Source organism: Chiloscyllium plagiosum, unplaced genomic scaffold, assembly GCF_037043375.1.
Source record: "Chiloscyllium plagiosum isolate Xiang-an unplaced genomic scaffold, Cpla_swu_hap1 HiC_scaffold_17, whole genome shotgun sequence".
Taxonomy (NCBI): Eukaryota; Metazoa; Chordata; class Chondrichthyes; order Orectolobiformes; family Hemiscylliidae; genus Chiloscyllium; species Chiloscyllium plagiosum.
In genome coordinates, this window is record NW_028270155.1 from 57,578,345 (window position 1) to 57,592,861 (window position 14,517).

The 14,517-nt window shown below is 41.8% G+C and overlaps 1 protein-coding gene across 1 annotated transcript in view; it reads left to right on the forward strand.

Annotated features, from left to right (window-relative positions):
• The window catches only part of LOC122558742 (BTB/POZ domain-containing protein KCTD19-like), a 120,977-nt gene that overhangs the window by 99,845 nt on the left and 6,615 nt on the right, over positions 1–14,517 (forward strand). The window contains exons 13-14 of the mRNA XM_087995589.1: positions 695–856; positions 12,097–12,251. Coding sequence (XP_087851715.1) covers positions 695–856; positions 12,097–12,251 — 317 coding nt within the window. The remainder of the gene's footprint in view (positions 1–694; positions 857–12,096; positions 12,252–14,517) is intronic.

Genomic DNA, 14,517 nt, shown 5'->3' on the forward strand with positions numbered 1-14,517 from the left:
ATAGAAATTGTATACATTTAGTAACAAAATATTGTTTAAGTTAGTATTTGCATGCCCAAAGCAATTTTGACTGTCATATTTGCACCATTTTTGTGCTTTTTTATTGTTCCCGTGATGGGTCTCCATATATAGGTGTTTCGGAACTCCTCTTCTTGATCCTAATTTTTCACATTCACACTGACCCCAGACCATTTCTTCCCTTCTGTGGGCATTCCAACTTACTGTGGCAATCTTAGTTAACTGTATGCATCTGTTCTGCCATCCTATCTCGAAGCAAGTGCTTTAAAATGATATGGGACATCCCAGATCCACCTAACTTTGGAAAGTGTACAGCAGCATGAACTCCGTCTTTCAGTCCAAAACATTAACTCATTAAAGGTACTGAAGTTTTCTTTGCAACCAATGTCATGGGTCTTTGGAATGGTTCTGTCAAGGGAAACATAATATTACTTCCTATACATTTAAAAAATAAACTAGAACATCATTCTACGTTTTGCTGTGAGGATTTTCCTCTGCTGCCTTTGTATGTTGAAATCATGCCAACATTGAATAGCTGTACACTCAATTATCAGTAATTTCCTGATATTCACAATGTGACAATTGACATAGCAGATGTTGAAATAGCAATTTATAATAGTAAATGTGTTGTTTCCTATGCATGATTTATAACATATGGATTTTTTTTTGATTGTAGGAAAACGATTCAGTAAGACAATGGATCATAATGATTTTGATTGTTGGCCACGGGACTCTGGATTTATCATAAAAGTACACCATCCTCTCCTCCTGGGAAACGATGGATACTCTGTGTTTTACACAGATAGTGTGCTATACTTGAAACACTCTACTGACATAGGTACTTTATGACTCTCACATTCTGAACAGAAAATTAACAGTTTTGATTTAGAACGTAGAAAAGTATAGCACAGAACAGGCCCTCGGCCCACAATGTTGTGCCAAGGATTAATCCTAATCTAAAGTTAAATAACCTAACCTATGCACCCCTCAATTCACTGCTGTCCATGTGCATGTCCAGCAGTCGCTTAAATGTCCCTAATGACTCTGCTTCTACCACAACCGCTGGCAACACATTCCATGTATTTACAACTCTGCGTAAGTAACCTACCTCTGATGTCTCCACTATATCTTCCTCCTAACACCGTAAAACTATGACCCTTCATGGCAGTCAATCCTGCCCTGGGGAAAAGCCTCTGGCTATTGACTCTATCCATGCCTCTCACTACCTTGTACATCTTTATCAAGTCACCTCTCTTCCTCCTTTTCTCCAGAGAGAAAAGTGCGAGCTTAGTCAACCTCTCTTCATAAGACAAGCCCTCCAGTCCAGGCTGCAATCCGGTAAACCTTCTTTGCACCCTCTCCAAAGCCGTTGCATCTTCCTATAATAGGGCGACCAGAACTGGACACAATATTCCGACTGTGGTCTCACCAGTATTTTGTAGAGCTGCAGCAAAACCTTGCAGCTCTTAAACTCAATCCCTCTGTTAATGAAAGCCAAAATACCTTATGCTTTCTTAACAACCCTATCCACTTTTAGGGTGGCAACTTTGAGGGATCTATGCACTTGAACACCAAGATCCCGCTGTTCCACCACACTGCCAAGAATCCTGTCTTTAATCTTATATTCAGCATTCAAGTTTGACCTTCCAAAATGCATCACTTGGCATTTATCCAGGTTGAACTCTATCTGTCATTTTTCAGCCGAGCTCCACAGCCCGTCAATGTTGCACTGCAGCCTACAACAGCCCTCGATACTATCAAAGGTACCTCCAACCTTTGTGTCATCGGCAAATGTACTAACCCTCAACCTCCTCATCCAAGTCATTTATAAAAACTACAAAGAGCAGAGGCCCAAGAACAGAGCCCTGTGGGACACCATTCGCTACTGACCTCCAGGCAGCACACTTTCCATCTACAAACACTCTCTGCCTTCTCTCAGGAGAAGAAAGTGAGGACTGCATATGCTGGAGCACAGAGTCGGGAGTGTAGTGCTTTTCCAGCACTACACTCTCAACTCTGCCTTCTGTCAGCCAACCAATTCTGAAACCAGAGACTTTATGAATGAGCCTACCATGTTGAACCTTATCAAATGCCTTGCTGAAGTCCATATACACCACATCCACTGCCCGTCCTTCGTCAACCTATCTCAAAGAACTCAATAGGATTTGTGAGGCATGACCTGCCCCTCACAAATTCTGGATTAGTAGTGCTGGAAGAGCACAGCTGTTCAGGCAGCATCCAAGGAGCTTTGAAATTGACGTTTCGGGCAAAAGCCCTGCTTTATTCCTGATGAAGGGCTTTTGCCCGAAACGTCAATTTCGAAGCTCCTTGGGTGCTGCCTGAACTGCTGTGCTTTTCCAGCACCACTAATCCAGAATCTGGTTTCCAGCATCTGCAGTCATTGTTTTTACCTGCCCCTCACAAACCCATGCTGACTGCTTTTAACCACGCTATGCTGTTCCAAATAGTCATAAATCCTATCCGTCAGAATTGTTTCCAAACCTTGCTGACCACAGACGTAAGACTGACTGATTAGTAATTCCCAGGGATTTTCCTATTACCCATCTTGAAAAGTGAAACAACATTCACCTTCCTCCAATCCTCCGATACGACTCCCGTGGAGATTGAGGAAGCAAAGATCTTCACCAGCGGCTTAGCAACCTCCTTTCTCACTTCCCAGAGCAACCTAGGATAAATCTGGTCTGGCCCTGGAGACTTATCAATTTTAATGTTTGCCAAAATTTCCAACTTCCTTGATCTGTTAAAGCCTGTTTCCCGGCTCCTCTGTTCTCGTCATCCAAGGCTCCTTAATCTTACCTCTTCTTGTTTGTCTCAGAGGAACAAATTTATGCATCACACATACAAGAACTGCTCTTTAAACAGTGAAGAAGGCTTTTGGCACACTGGCCTTCATCAGTCAGGACACTGAGTAGAGTTATGTTGCAGTTGTACAGGACGTTGGTGAGGTTGCACTTGGAGTATGGTGTTCAGATTTGGTCACCTTGTTATAGGTAAAAACAATGACTGCAGATGCTGGAAACCAGAGTCTAGATTAGAGTGGTCACCTTGTTATAGGAAGAAAGTTATTAAATGGAAAGAGTGCAGAAGAAATTTACAAGAATGTTGCCAGGACTCAGTGATCTGAGTTATAGTGAGAGGTTGGACAAGCTAGGACTGTTTTCTTTACAGCATAGGAGACTGAGGGGAGTTCTTATAGAAATGTATAAGATCATGAGAGATATGGACAGGGTGAATGCATTCTGTCTTTTTCCCAGAGTTGAGGAATTGAGGACTAGAAGGCATCAGTTTAAGGTTAGAGGGGAAAGAATAAAAGGGAACCTGGCAGGCAAAGTTTTTACACAGAGGGTGGTTTGCATATGGAATGAGCTGCCACCAGAAGTGGTTGAAGCAGGTACATGAACAACATTTGAAAGGCATTTGGACAAATACATGGATAGGAAAGGTTGAGAAGGATATGGGCCAAGTGCAGGGAAATGGGGATAGCATGGATGAACATTTTGATTGGAATGGACCAGTTTGGGCTGAAGGGCCTGTCTCCGTGCTGTAGGACTCTATGGTTCTGTGACAGGTTAGGCCACATTTGGAACATCGCACTGTGTTCAATTCTGGTCTCCTTGCTACGAGAAAAATGTTGTAAAACTTGAAAGGGCTCTGAAAAGATTTACAAAGATGTTGCCAGGGTTGGAGGGTTTGAGGGATACAAAGAAACTGAATAGGCTGTAGTTACTTTCCCTGCAGCGTCGGAGACCGACAGGGTGACCTCATAGAGTTTATAAAATCAAGAGGGGCATGGATAGAGTAAATAGTCAAGGTCTTTTCCCCTGGTTAGGGAGACCAAAACTATACAGCATAGGTTTAAGATGAGAGAAGAAAGATTTAAAATGGACCTAAAGGACAACGTTTTTACGCAGAGGGTGGTGTATGTATAGAATGAACTTCCAGAGAAAATGATAGAGTGTTGTACAATTATAACATTTAAAAGGCATCTGGATGGGTATAGGAATAGTAAGGATTTTAAGAGAAATAGGCCAAATGCTGACAAATGGGATTAGATTAATTTAGGATATCTGATGGCACAGACGAGTTGGACGGAAGGGTAATGTATTCTGTAATGTATATCTCTATTACTGTACGACATCACCTTATAATTCAAATAGCATGTAAGTAAGTCAAGAGATAAAGCTTTACTTATAGGATTTCATCAAGCAATCCTCTAACTTGTTACAGACAAGGGCTATCAAGACTATGATTAAACAGTGTTCTCATTATAAAACAGCGTATCTTCTAACCTAGAATGAATATAGACATGAAAGATCTGATGGTGAAAATAAAATAAAACAGAATGGTAACTAGTCACATTGCCACGGATTACACAAAGTCAGCTGTAATATTTGTCGACTTTTTTCTGAATGGCTCTGAAAATGCTACTTAAAAAAAAACTTTTGCTTTTGAGGAAAAAAAACTAAACAATGGGATTGTCTTAATTATCTTTCCTTTTTTCTTTTTTAAAGTTCTAGCAAGATAGATAAATGATTACATTTATAAGTATTGAACAGAAGGTGAAGAGATTTAATGGAATGCGATAACACTGCTCCTTGAACAAGATTATGTTGTCCTTTGTTTTTTTCAAAAAGAGTTGTAAAAGGCAGAGGTTTCGATCTGTCTGGGTTAGGCCACTTTGATTATGGCTAACAGATACTGCCTAAGGCAACAATCAAGGAAAAGGGCTTCTGTTTTTTTTAAAAAAACACTTGTACAATGAAAGGGGAATGGCCAGTTCACCCAGTTCAGGTTTTTAATCCTGGTTTGGTTTGGTTTTAGCAAGCAGTCTGTTCAAAGCTGCTGGTCAAAGAAAGCTACAGTAAAAAGAGGTTCCATGCTTCAACAGAGGTCTTGCTTGAACTTTCTCTCTGAATCCTCTCCTACCTGTGTTTGAATTTACCTTTTGCTAAGGGGTGTATTTATGGGATGTTGTAGGGATTGAAACAGCTTTGTTAAGTTACGATGTTGTGTTGGTTGGGTTTTCAAATAAGTTATTCTAAATTCTGTTTTCTTTTGTTCATGTATCATTCAGTGGTGTGTAAATAAATTCTATTTTACTTGTAGCCAAGTGGTTTGACCAGCTGCATCACTCCTGGAATATCCACTTTACATCTGCTTAAAATGACTAAAAAAGTTAGGGTCTGGGCTACCTTCTTAAAATGTTTTGAGGGGATCTGGCCTGGTCCATAACAAGAATCATAGAATCTCTACAGTGTGGCAACAGGCCATTTGGCCCTTAGAGTCTGCACCGACTCTCCAAAGAGCATACCACCCAGACCCACCTCCACTACCTTATGCCTTTAACTCTGCATTTCTCATGGCTAATCCACCTAGGCTCTATGGGCAATTTAGCATGGCTAATCCACCTAACCTGCACATCTTTTGACTTTGGGAGGAAACCCACGCAGATATGGGGAGAATATGCAAACTCCATACAGACAGTTGCCTGAGGGTGGAATGAAACCCGAGTCCCTGGCGCTGTGAGGTGGCAGTGCTAACCAATGAGCCACTGTACTGTCCGGTATTAATTATAGAGGTGTTTAAAATCACAAAGGGTTTTGATCAGAGCAAATAAAGAAAAGCTGTTTCCAGTAGCAGAAAGGTCAGTAACAAGAATACAATTTTAAGATACTTGGCAAGACTAAGGTGAGATGAAGAGATTAATTATACAGAGTGAGTTGTGATTATGTTTTCTGCTGTTTAAAAGCTGAGAGTAGATTTGACAAGAACTTTCAAAAGATAATTGGATAAATAGCTGAAAGGGAAAAACCTTCAGTGCCACAGGAAAGCCCACAGTTGCCATTTTAAAAGAGCTGAGATAGTCAGCCTCCTTTTGTGCTGCTGTGTAGGCACAGGAACAAAAAGAATTTTGATAAAGGGATTTTAAGTTGATCAGATCTATGAACAAAAGTTTATTAATATGTTAATATGGTTCAAAGCAATAGAGTCATAGAGCTATACAACATGGAAACAGACCCTTTGCTCTAACTTGTCCATGCTGACCAGATATCCTACAACAATCCATTCCCAATCATCAGCATTTGGCCTCTATCCCTCTTAAACTCTTCATATTCACGTACTCAATCTGATGTCTTTTAAATGTTGTATTTGTACCAGCCTCCACCACTTCCTCTGGTTGCTCATTCCATACATGCCCCACCCTCCACACAAAAATGTTGCTCCTTGGGTCCCTTTCAAACCTTTCCCCCTTCACCCTAAACCTATGCTCTCTAGTTCTGGACTGTCCAACCCAGGGAAAAGACCTGGGCTATTCACCCCCTTGTGATTTTATAAACCTCTGGAAGGTCACCTCTCAGCTTCCGATGCTCCAGGGAAAGTAGCCCCAGCCTATTCAGCCTCTCCCTATGGCTAAAACCCTCCAACTCTGGCAATGTCTTTATAAATCTTATCATAATCAGTTTCACAACATCTTTCCAGGGAGACCAGAACTGAACGCAAAATTTCAAAAGTGGCCTAACCAATGTCCTGCAACATGACCTCCTAACTCCTATACTCACTGACCAATAAAGGAAAGCATACCAAACACCACTTCACTATCCTGTCTACCTGTGGCTCCATTTATGAACCTGCACTCCAAGGTCTCTCCGTTCAGCAACACTCCCTAGGACCTAACCATTAAGTGTATGTCCTGCCCTGATTTGCCTTTCCATAATGCAGAATTTCACATTTATCTAATTTAAATTCCATCTGCCACTCCTCAGCTCATTGGCCCATTTGATCAAGGTCCCACTGTACTCTGAGTTGACCTTCTTCACTGTCCACTACACCACCAATTTTGGTGTCATTTGCAAACTTACTAACCATAACTCCTATGTTCACATCCAAATCATTCCTATAAATGACAGCACCGATCCTTCTGGCACTCCACTAGTCACAGGCCTCCTGTCTGAAAAGCAACTCTCCACCACCACCTTTTGTCTCCGACCTTCGAGTCAGTTCTGTATCCAAATGACTAGTTCACACTGAATTCCACGTGATCTAACCTGATCTAGTCTACCATGTGGAATCTTATTAAATGTCTTATTGAAGTCCATATAGTTCATGTCCACTGCTCTGCCTTCAAATGTTCAATAAACTTAGTGAAACACAATTTTCCATGCACAAAGCTATGTTGACTATCCATAGTCACTCCTTGTCTTTCCAGTGTAAATCCAGTCCCTCCAACAACTTGCCCACCACTGATATCAGGCTCCCCAGTCTATAGCTCCTGTCTTTTCCTTACCACATTTCTTAAACAGTGGCACCATGTTAGCCAACCTCCAGTCTTCTGGCCTCACCTGTGGCTACTGATGACAAATATCTCAGCAAGAGGCCCAGCTTCCCTAGCTTCCCACAGAGTTCTAGGGTATACCTGATCAGGCTCCAGGGATTTATCCACCTTTATGCATTTTAAGACATTCAGCAACTCCTCCTCTGTAATATGGACATTTTTCAAAATGTTGCTATTTATTTCCTCAAGTTCTCCAGCTTCCATATTCTTCTCCACCAGAAACACTGAGGCAAAATACTCATTTAGTATCTTCCTCATCTCCTGCGATTCCACACATAGGTGGCCTTGCTAATCTTTAAGGGGCCCTATTCCCTCCTTAGTTACTCTTTTATCCTTAACCCTGTTTGCCAAAGCTATCTCATGTCCCTTTTATGCCCTCCTGATTTCCCTTTTAAGTATACTTCTGCTGCCTTTATAATCTTCTAGGGATTCCCTCAATTTTTGCTGTTTATACCTGACATATGCTTCCTTCCTTGTGACCAAAACCTCTCTATAGTCATCCAGCATTTCCTACACTATCAGCCTTGCCCTTTACCCTAACAGGAAAATACCGTCTCTGGACTCTCATTATCTCATTTTTGAAGGCTTCCCATTTTCCAGCCATTCCTTTACTTGAAAATACCTGTCCCCAATCAATTTTGAAAGTTGTTGCCGAATATATCAAAATTGACTTCCCTCCAATTTAGAAATTTAACTTTCAGACCTGGTCTATTCTTTTCCATCACTATGTTAAAACTAACAGAATTATGATTACTTGCCCGAAGTGCTCCCCCACTGGCATCTCAGTTATTTGTCCTGCCTTATTTCCTGAGAGTAGGTCAGGTTTTGCTCCTTCTTTAGTAGGTACATTCACATACTGAACTTGAAAATGTTCTTGTACAGACTTAACAAACTCCTCTCCATCTAAACCCTTAACACTATGGCAGTCCCAGTCTACGTTTGGAAAGTTAAAATCCCCTACCATCACCATTCACTATTATTCTTACAGATAACTGAGATCTCCTTAAAACTTTGCTTCACAATTTCCCTCTGACTTTTGGGGGGTCTATAATACAATCCCAATAAGGTGATCATTCCTTTCTTATTTTCCGTTCCACCCAAATAACTTCCCTGGATGTATTTCCGGCAATATCCTCCCTCAGTACAGCTGTAATGCTATCCCTTATCAAAAACGCCACTCCCCTTCCTCTCTTTCCTTCCTTCCTATTCTTCCTCCAGCATTTGTATCTTGGAACATTAAGCTGCAGTCCTGTCCATCCCTGAGCCACGTCTCTGTAATTGTTATGATATCCCAGTCTCATGTTCCCAACCATGTCCTGAATAATTAGAATTATTGAGCATTTCACATATGAATGGCTATGGAGCATGCCTTACGTTGTTACCACAATGTTCTTTTAACCACAGTCTTGTAAAATAAATCATACGCTACACTAATTTGAAATACTTATTTGCAAATTATTACCTATTTCCATATTTTCCAACAGTTGATGCCGCACAATATGGTTACTCAGATAACAGTCATGTCGCAGGTATTTATTATTTATTCCAAAGGAAAATATTTATTTGTTTTGCAAAAAGTGATTTTTTTGTTCTTTGTTTAAAGTACTGTATTTGCTTATCTTTATTTTCCAAAAAACGAAATTTTCTCCTCAACCCCTGATTTATCAAAGTCATATAAAGACTGTAGTTGAGAGGCAATATCTGAATCCTTCTGAAAGACCTAGGTCAATGTTGTTTTGGGCTGGGAATTATAGTTAACCTGAGAGTGACTTTCTTTCCAAGTTGCCATTCCCTCAAGTGGAGGGCGTACTGTCTCTCCTCAGACCAGACAAGACTGCAGATAGGGCTGGGAACGTAATGGAGCAAATTACAATTTGAAGTTGCATTGGTGTGATGTCAAAGTTATTTATAATATAAAATGCTATATAAAATAAAAGAAGTTTGACATGGAAGACATGAGTAATATCCCAATAATTAAGGAGAGTCAAGGGCAGAGTTGAGTATGGTGGCCATTACAAAGGAGAAAGTACTTGATAAGCTAAAAGTTCTAAAAATTGATAACTCTCCTGGCACTGTTGGGCTACATCCTAGAGTTCTGAGGGCGGTGGCTGAAGAAATAGCAGAGGCATTGGCTGTAATCTTTCAAAAATCACTGGAGTCAGGGAAAGTCCCAGATGATTGAAAAATCACTGTTATAACCCCCTTGTTCAAGAAAGGATCAAGAGAAAAGATGAAAAATTATAGGCCAGTTAGCCTAACCTTGGTTGGAGGTAAAATTCTAGAATCCATCGTTAAGGATGAGATTTCTAAATTCTTGGAAGTGCAGTGTTGAATTAGAACAAGTCAGCATGGATTTTGTAAGGGGAGGTTGTGTCTGACAAACCTGTTAGAATTATTTGAAGAGGTAACAAGTAGGTTAGACTAGGGAAACCCAGTGGATGCGATTAGATTAGATTACTTACAGTGTGGAAACAGGCCCTTCGGCCCAACAAGTCCACATTGACCCGCCGAAGCGCAACCCACCCAGACCCATTCTCCTACATTTACCCCTGCACCTAACACTACCCCTGACCTGCACATTTTTGGACCGTGGGAGGAAACCGGAGCACCCGGAGGAAACCCACGCAGACATGGGGAGAATGTGCAAACTCCACACAGCCAGTCACCTGAGGCGGGAATTGAACCCGGGTCTCTGGCGCTGTGAGGCAACAGTGCTAACCACTGTGCCACCCACCTACCTAGTTATCTACCTAGACTTCCAAAAAGCCTTTGATAAGAGTCGTAGAGATGTACAGCATGGAAACAGACCCTTTGGTCCAACCTGTCCATGCCGACCAGACATCCCAACCCAATCTAGTCCCACCTGCCAGCACCTGGCCTATATCCCTCCGAACCATTCCTATGCATATACTCATCCAAATGCCTCTTAAATGTTGCAATTGTACCAGCCTCCACCACTTCCTCTGGCAGCTCATTCCATACACGTACCACCCTCTGTGTGAAAAAGTTGCCCTGTAGGTCTCTTTTATATCTTTCCCCTCTCATCCTAAACCTATGCCCTCTCGTTCTGGACTCCCTGACCCCAGGGAAAAGACTTTGCCTATTTACCCTATCCATGCCCCTCATAATTTTGTAAACCTCTATAAGGTCACCCCTTAGCCTCTGACGCTCCAAGGAAAACAGCCTCAGCCTGTTCAGCCTCTCCCTATAGCTCAAATCCTCCAACCCTGGCAACATCCTTGTAAATCTTTCCTGAACCCTTTCAAGTTTCACAACATCTTTCCGATAGGAAGGAGACTAGAATTGCACACAATATTCCAACAGTGGCCTAACCAATGTCCTGTACGGCCGTAACATGACCTTCTAACTCCTGTATTCAATACTCTGCTCAATAAAGGAAAGCATACCAAACGCCTTCTTCACTATCCAACTACCTGCGATTCCACTTTCAAGGAGCTATGAACCTGCACTCTTTGTTCAGCAACACTTCGTAGGACCATACCATTACCTCTCAGGAGGCTGCTGAGTAAGGTGAGGGCCCATGGTGTTCGAGGTGAGCTACTGGCATGGATTGAGGATTGGCTGTCTGACAGAAGGCAGAGAGTTGGGATAAAAGATTCTTTTTCAGAATGACAGATGGTGACAAGTGGTGTCCCGCAGGGTTCAGTATTAGGGCCGCAGCTGTTCACTTTATATATAAATAATCTGGGTGAAGAGGCTGGGAGCATTCTGGTGAAGTTTGCCGATGATATGAAGTTAGGTGGACAGGCAGGTGGTTCTGAGGAGATGGGGAGGCTGCAGAAATATGTAGACAGTTTAGGAGAATTCAATGTGAGCAAATGTGAGGTCTTGCACTTAGGAAAAAAGAACACAGGCATGGACTTATAAATGGTGAGAAAATTCATAAAGCCAAAGTACAAAGGGATCTGGGAGGTGCTAGTACAGGATTCTCTAAAGGTTGACATGCCAGTTGAGTCTATGGTTAAGAAAGCAAATATAATGTTGTCATTTATCTCAAGAGGATTGGAATATAAAAGCAGTTATGTGCTACTTAGACTTTATAAAGGTCTGGTTAGGCTCCATTTTGAATACTGTGTCCAGTTTTGGGTCCCACACCTCAGGAGGGACATATTGGCACTTGAGTGTGTCCAATGGCAATTCACATGGATGATCCCTGGAATGGTAGGCCTAACATATGATGAACAGCTGAGGATCCTGGGATGGTATTCATTAGAGTTTAGAAATTTGAGGGGAGATCTAATAGAAATTTACAAGATAATGTATGACTTAGAAACGGTGGATGCTGGGAAATTGTTTCCGTTAGGCGGGGATACTGGGACTCGTGGGCACAGCCTTAGAATTAGAGGGGGTCAATTTAGAATAGAAATAAGGAGACATTTCTTCAGCCAGAGAGTGGTGGGCCTGTGGAATTCATTGCCACAGAGCACAGTGGAGGCTGGGACGTTAAATATCTTCAAGGCAGAGATTGATAAATTCTTAATCTTACAAGGAATTAAGGGATATGGGGAGAGTGCGGGTAAGTGGCATTGAAATGCCCATCAGCCATGATTGAATGATGGAGTGGACTCGATGAGCCGAATGGCCTTACTTCCACTCCTATTTTCTACGGTTTTGTGGTCTTATGATATTAGATCATTCTAACCAGGTAACTAATTTCAGTCACTGAATTTAGACTTTTTTTTTATTTGTTCAAAACTTTATAGGTTTAGCATCTCTCACTTTTAACTTATCACATGAAGAAATATTTTATGCCAGGGAATGTAATCATTTTTTGACTGGAATCATCCTGGACTCATATACTTTGAAGGATCCTCAACAAATAACATGGGAAATACTGCAGCTTGTAAACATTCTTTGGGTATGATGTATTAGTATTATTTTAGCACTTGTCATTCTTATGTTTATGCTTTATTAATAAAATTAAAATTTATCACACAAGAATTGAAGATAATGCAGTGTGGCAGGATATTATGCGTGTGCCGTCTAAGTTTTGAAATTAATAGTATACAAGTCCCTGCTGGGCTCTACTTTCTCACCGGTTATTTCTCTCATCCCTAATATACTAGGAAAACTTTGGATTTTCCTTACTGATACTGTCAAGTATCTTACTGTTTCTCCTCTTCACTTTCCTAATTTCTTTTTGAAGCAATCCCCTGCCCTTTCCAAACTCCTTAGGTACATCTGCTGCTTTGAGCCTATGGCATGTTCCATATGTTTCCTGTATTTAATATATTTTTTTAACTTTCCCAATAGTATGGAAATAGGCCCTTCAGCCCAGCAAGTCCACACCGACCCTCCAAAGAGTAACCCACTCAGACCCATTTCCTTCTGACTAATGCACCTAACACTATTGACAATTTAGAACGGCCAATTCACCTGACCTACACATCTTTGGACTGTGGGAGGAAACAGGAGCACCCGGAGGAAACCCATGCAGACACGGGGAGAATGTGCAAACTCCACACAGACAGTCGCCCAAGGCAGGAATTGAGCCCATGTCCCAGGCGCTGTGAAGCAACAGTGCTAAACACTGAGCCACCATGCTGCCTCCATGCAATTCTTTACATCTCTTGAGAACCAGGGCTCTCTGGACCTGTTGTTCACACCCTTGACCTTTACTGAAACACACTGGCCTTGCTGTCTCTCCCTTTTAAATGTCTTCCTTTGCTTTGATGTGGATTTTCCTGCAAATAATTGCTTCCAGTCCACTTTGACTGTATCCTGCCTTATTAAAACTGGCCATCCCGAATTCAGAATTTTTATCTATCTTTGTCTTGATTTTACTTAATTATGGTAACTATCACCAAAATGCACTCTTATTGCCACATCTACCATTTGCCCGGCTGAGTTCTCTTGTAGTACCTTTTACATGCTGGTTTAAAATGCTCTCTTGGATATCCTCTTGGACCGCCCTTACTGGCAGACTTTACTATAGTCCCAGAAAGGTGACTGCCTCCTTTTTGTTTTTAAGTTTTACCTACATGGTCTCATTTCAGGAACCTTCTAAGGTATCATCCCTTCTTAGCACAGTAATTGACTCCTTGATAAATAGTGTGACATCCCCTCCCAAAGCAGTCTTGCCTAAAGATCCTATAGCCCAGAAATTGAACTGCCAGTCTTGTCTCTCCCTCAACATTGTCCCCATGCATTAATCAATACCCTCAACAGTTGCCATTCAGGTCCTTTGAAATCTTTCCCCGCCCTCCCCCACCCCCCCAATCTTAAACCTATGCCCTCTAGTTTTGGACTCCCCTACCCTAGGGAAAATAAGCCTTGACTATTCAACTTATCTATGTGTCTCATGATTTTATAAACCTCTATAGGGTAACCTCTCTCTGCAAGGATATTGCCATTTTCTGGTTCAGGTGTAATTAGTTGCACTTCTACAGGTCCCACCGGCCCTAAGACAAACCCAATGATCCAGGAATCTGAAGCCCTCCCTCTTACTCCAACTCCTCCAGTATGCATTCATCTGTTATATCCACCTATTTCTATACCCACTAGTACATCGCATTGGGAGTGATCCAGAGATTACAATCTTTGAGATCCTGCTTTTTAATCTGCTACCTAGTTGTTCTTGTTGAAAGGTTTCATCCCTCTTTCTAGTCATTGATCCCAATGTGAACCACAATCTGACTGTTTTCCTTTTACTTTCAGAATAGCCTGCAGCTGTTCAGTGACATCCTGGCCCAGGGAGTCAATACACTATCCTGGAGTCTCATCTGGGATTGTAGAAATACCTGTTCTTACTCTCACCATTGAATCTCCTAGCACAATTGTTTTCCCTCTCTTTCTGCTCCTCCTGTTCAGCTGGGCTCTGGCTACATTCCCTAGAGGAATTGACACTCTCAACATTCCGAACACCAAAAATCTGTTCTTGAGTGAGAGGCACTCTGGGGCTTTTACTATCTGCCTGCCTGTCCATTCCTTCTTTGACTGCACTTCCTTGAGCTATTATGTGACCATGTCTGAAAAGGTGATATCCATGTAACTCTCAACCTCACAGATGCACTGTGGTGCCTCCAGCTAATGCTCAAGCTCTCAAACCTGGCACCCAAGACCATTAAAACAGTGGCAGTTCTGCAGATGTGGTTATCCAGACCACCCAATGCATTTAAGATTTC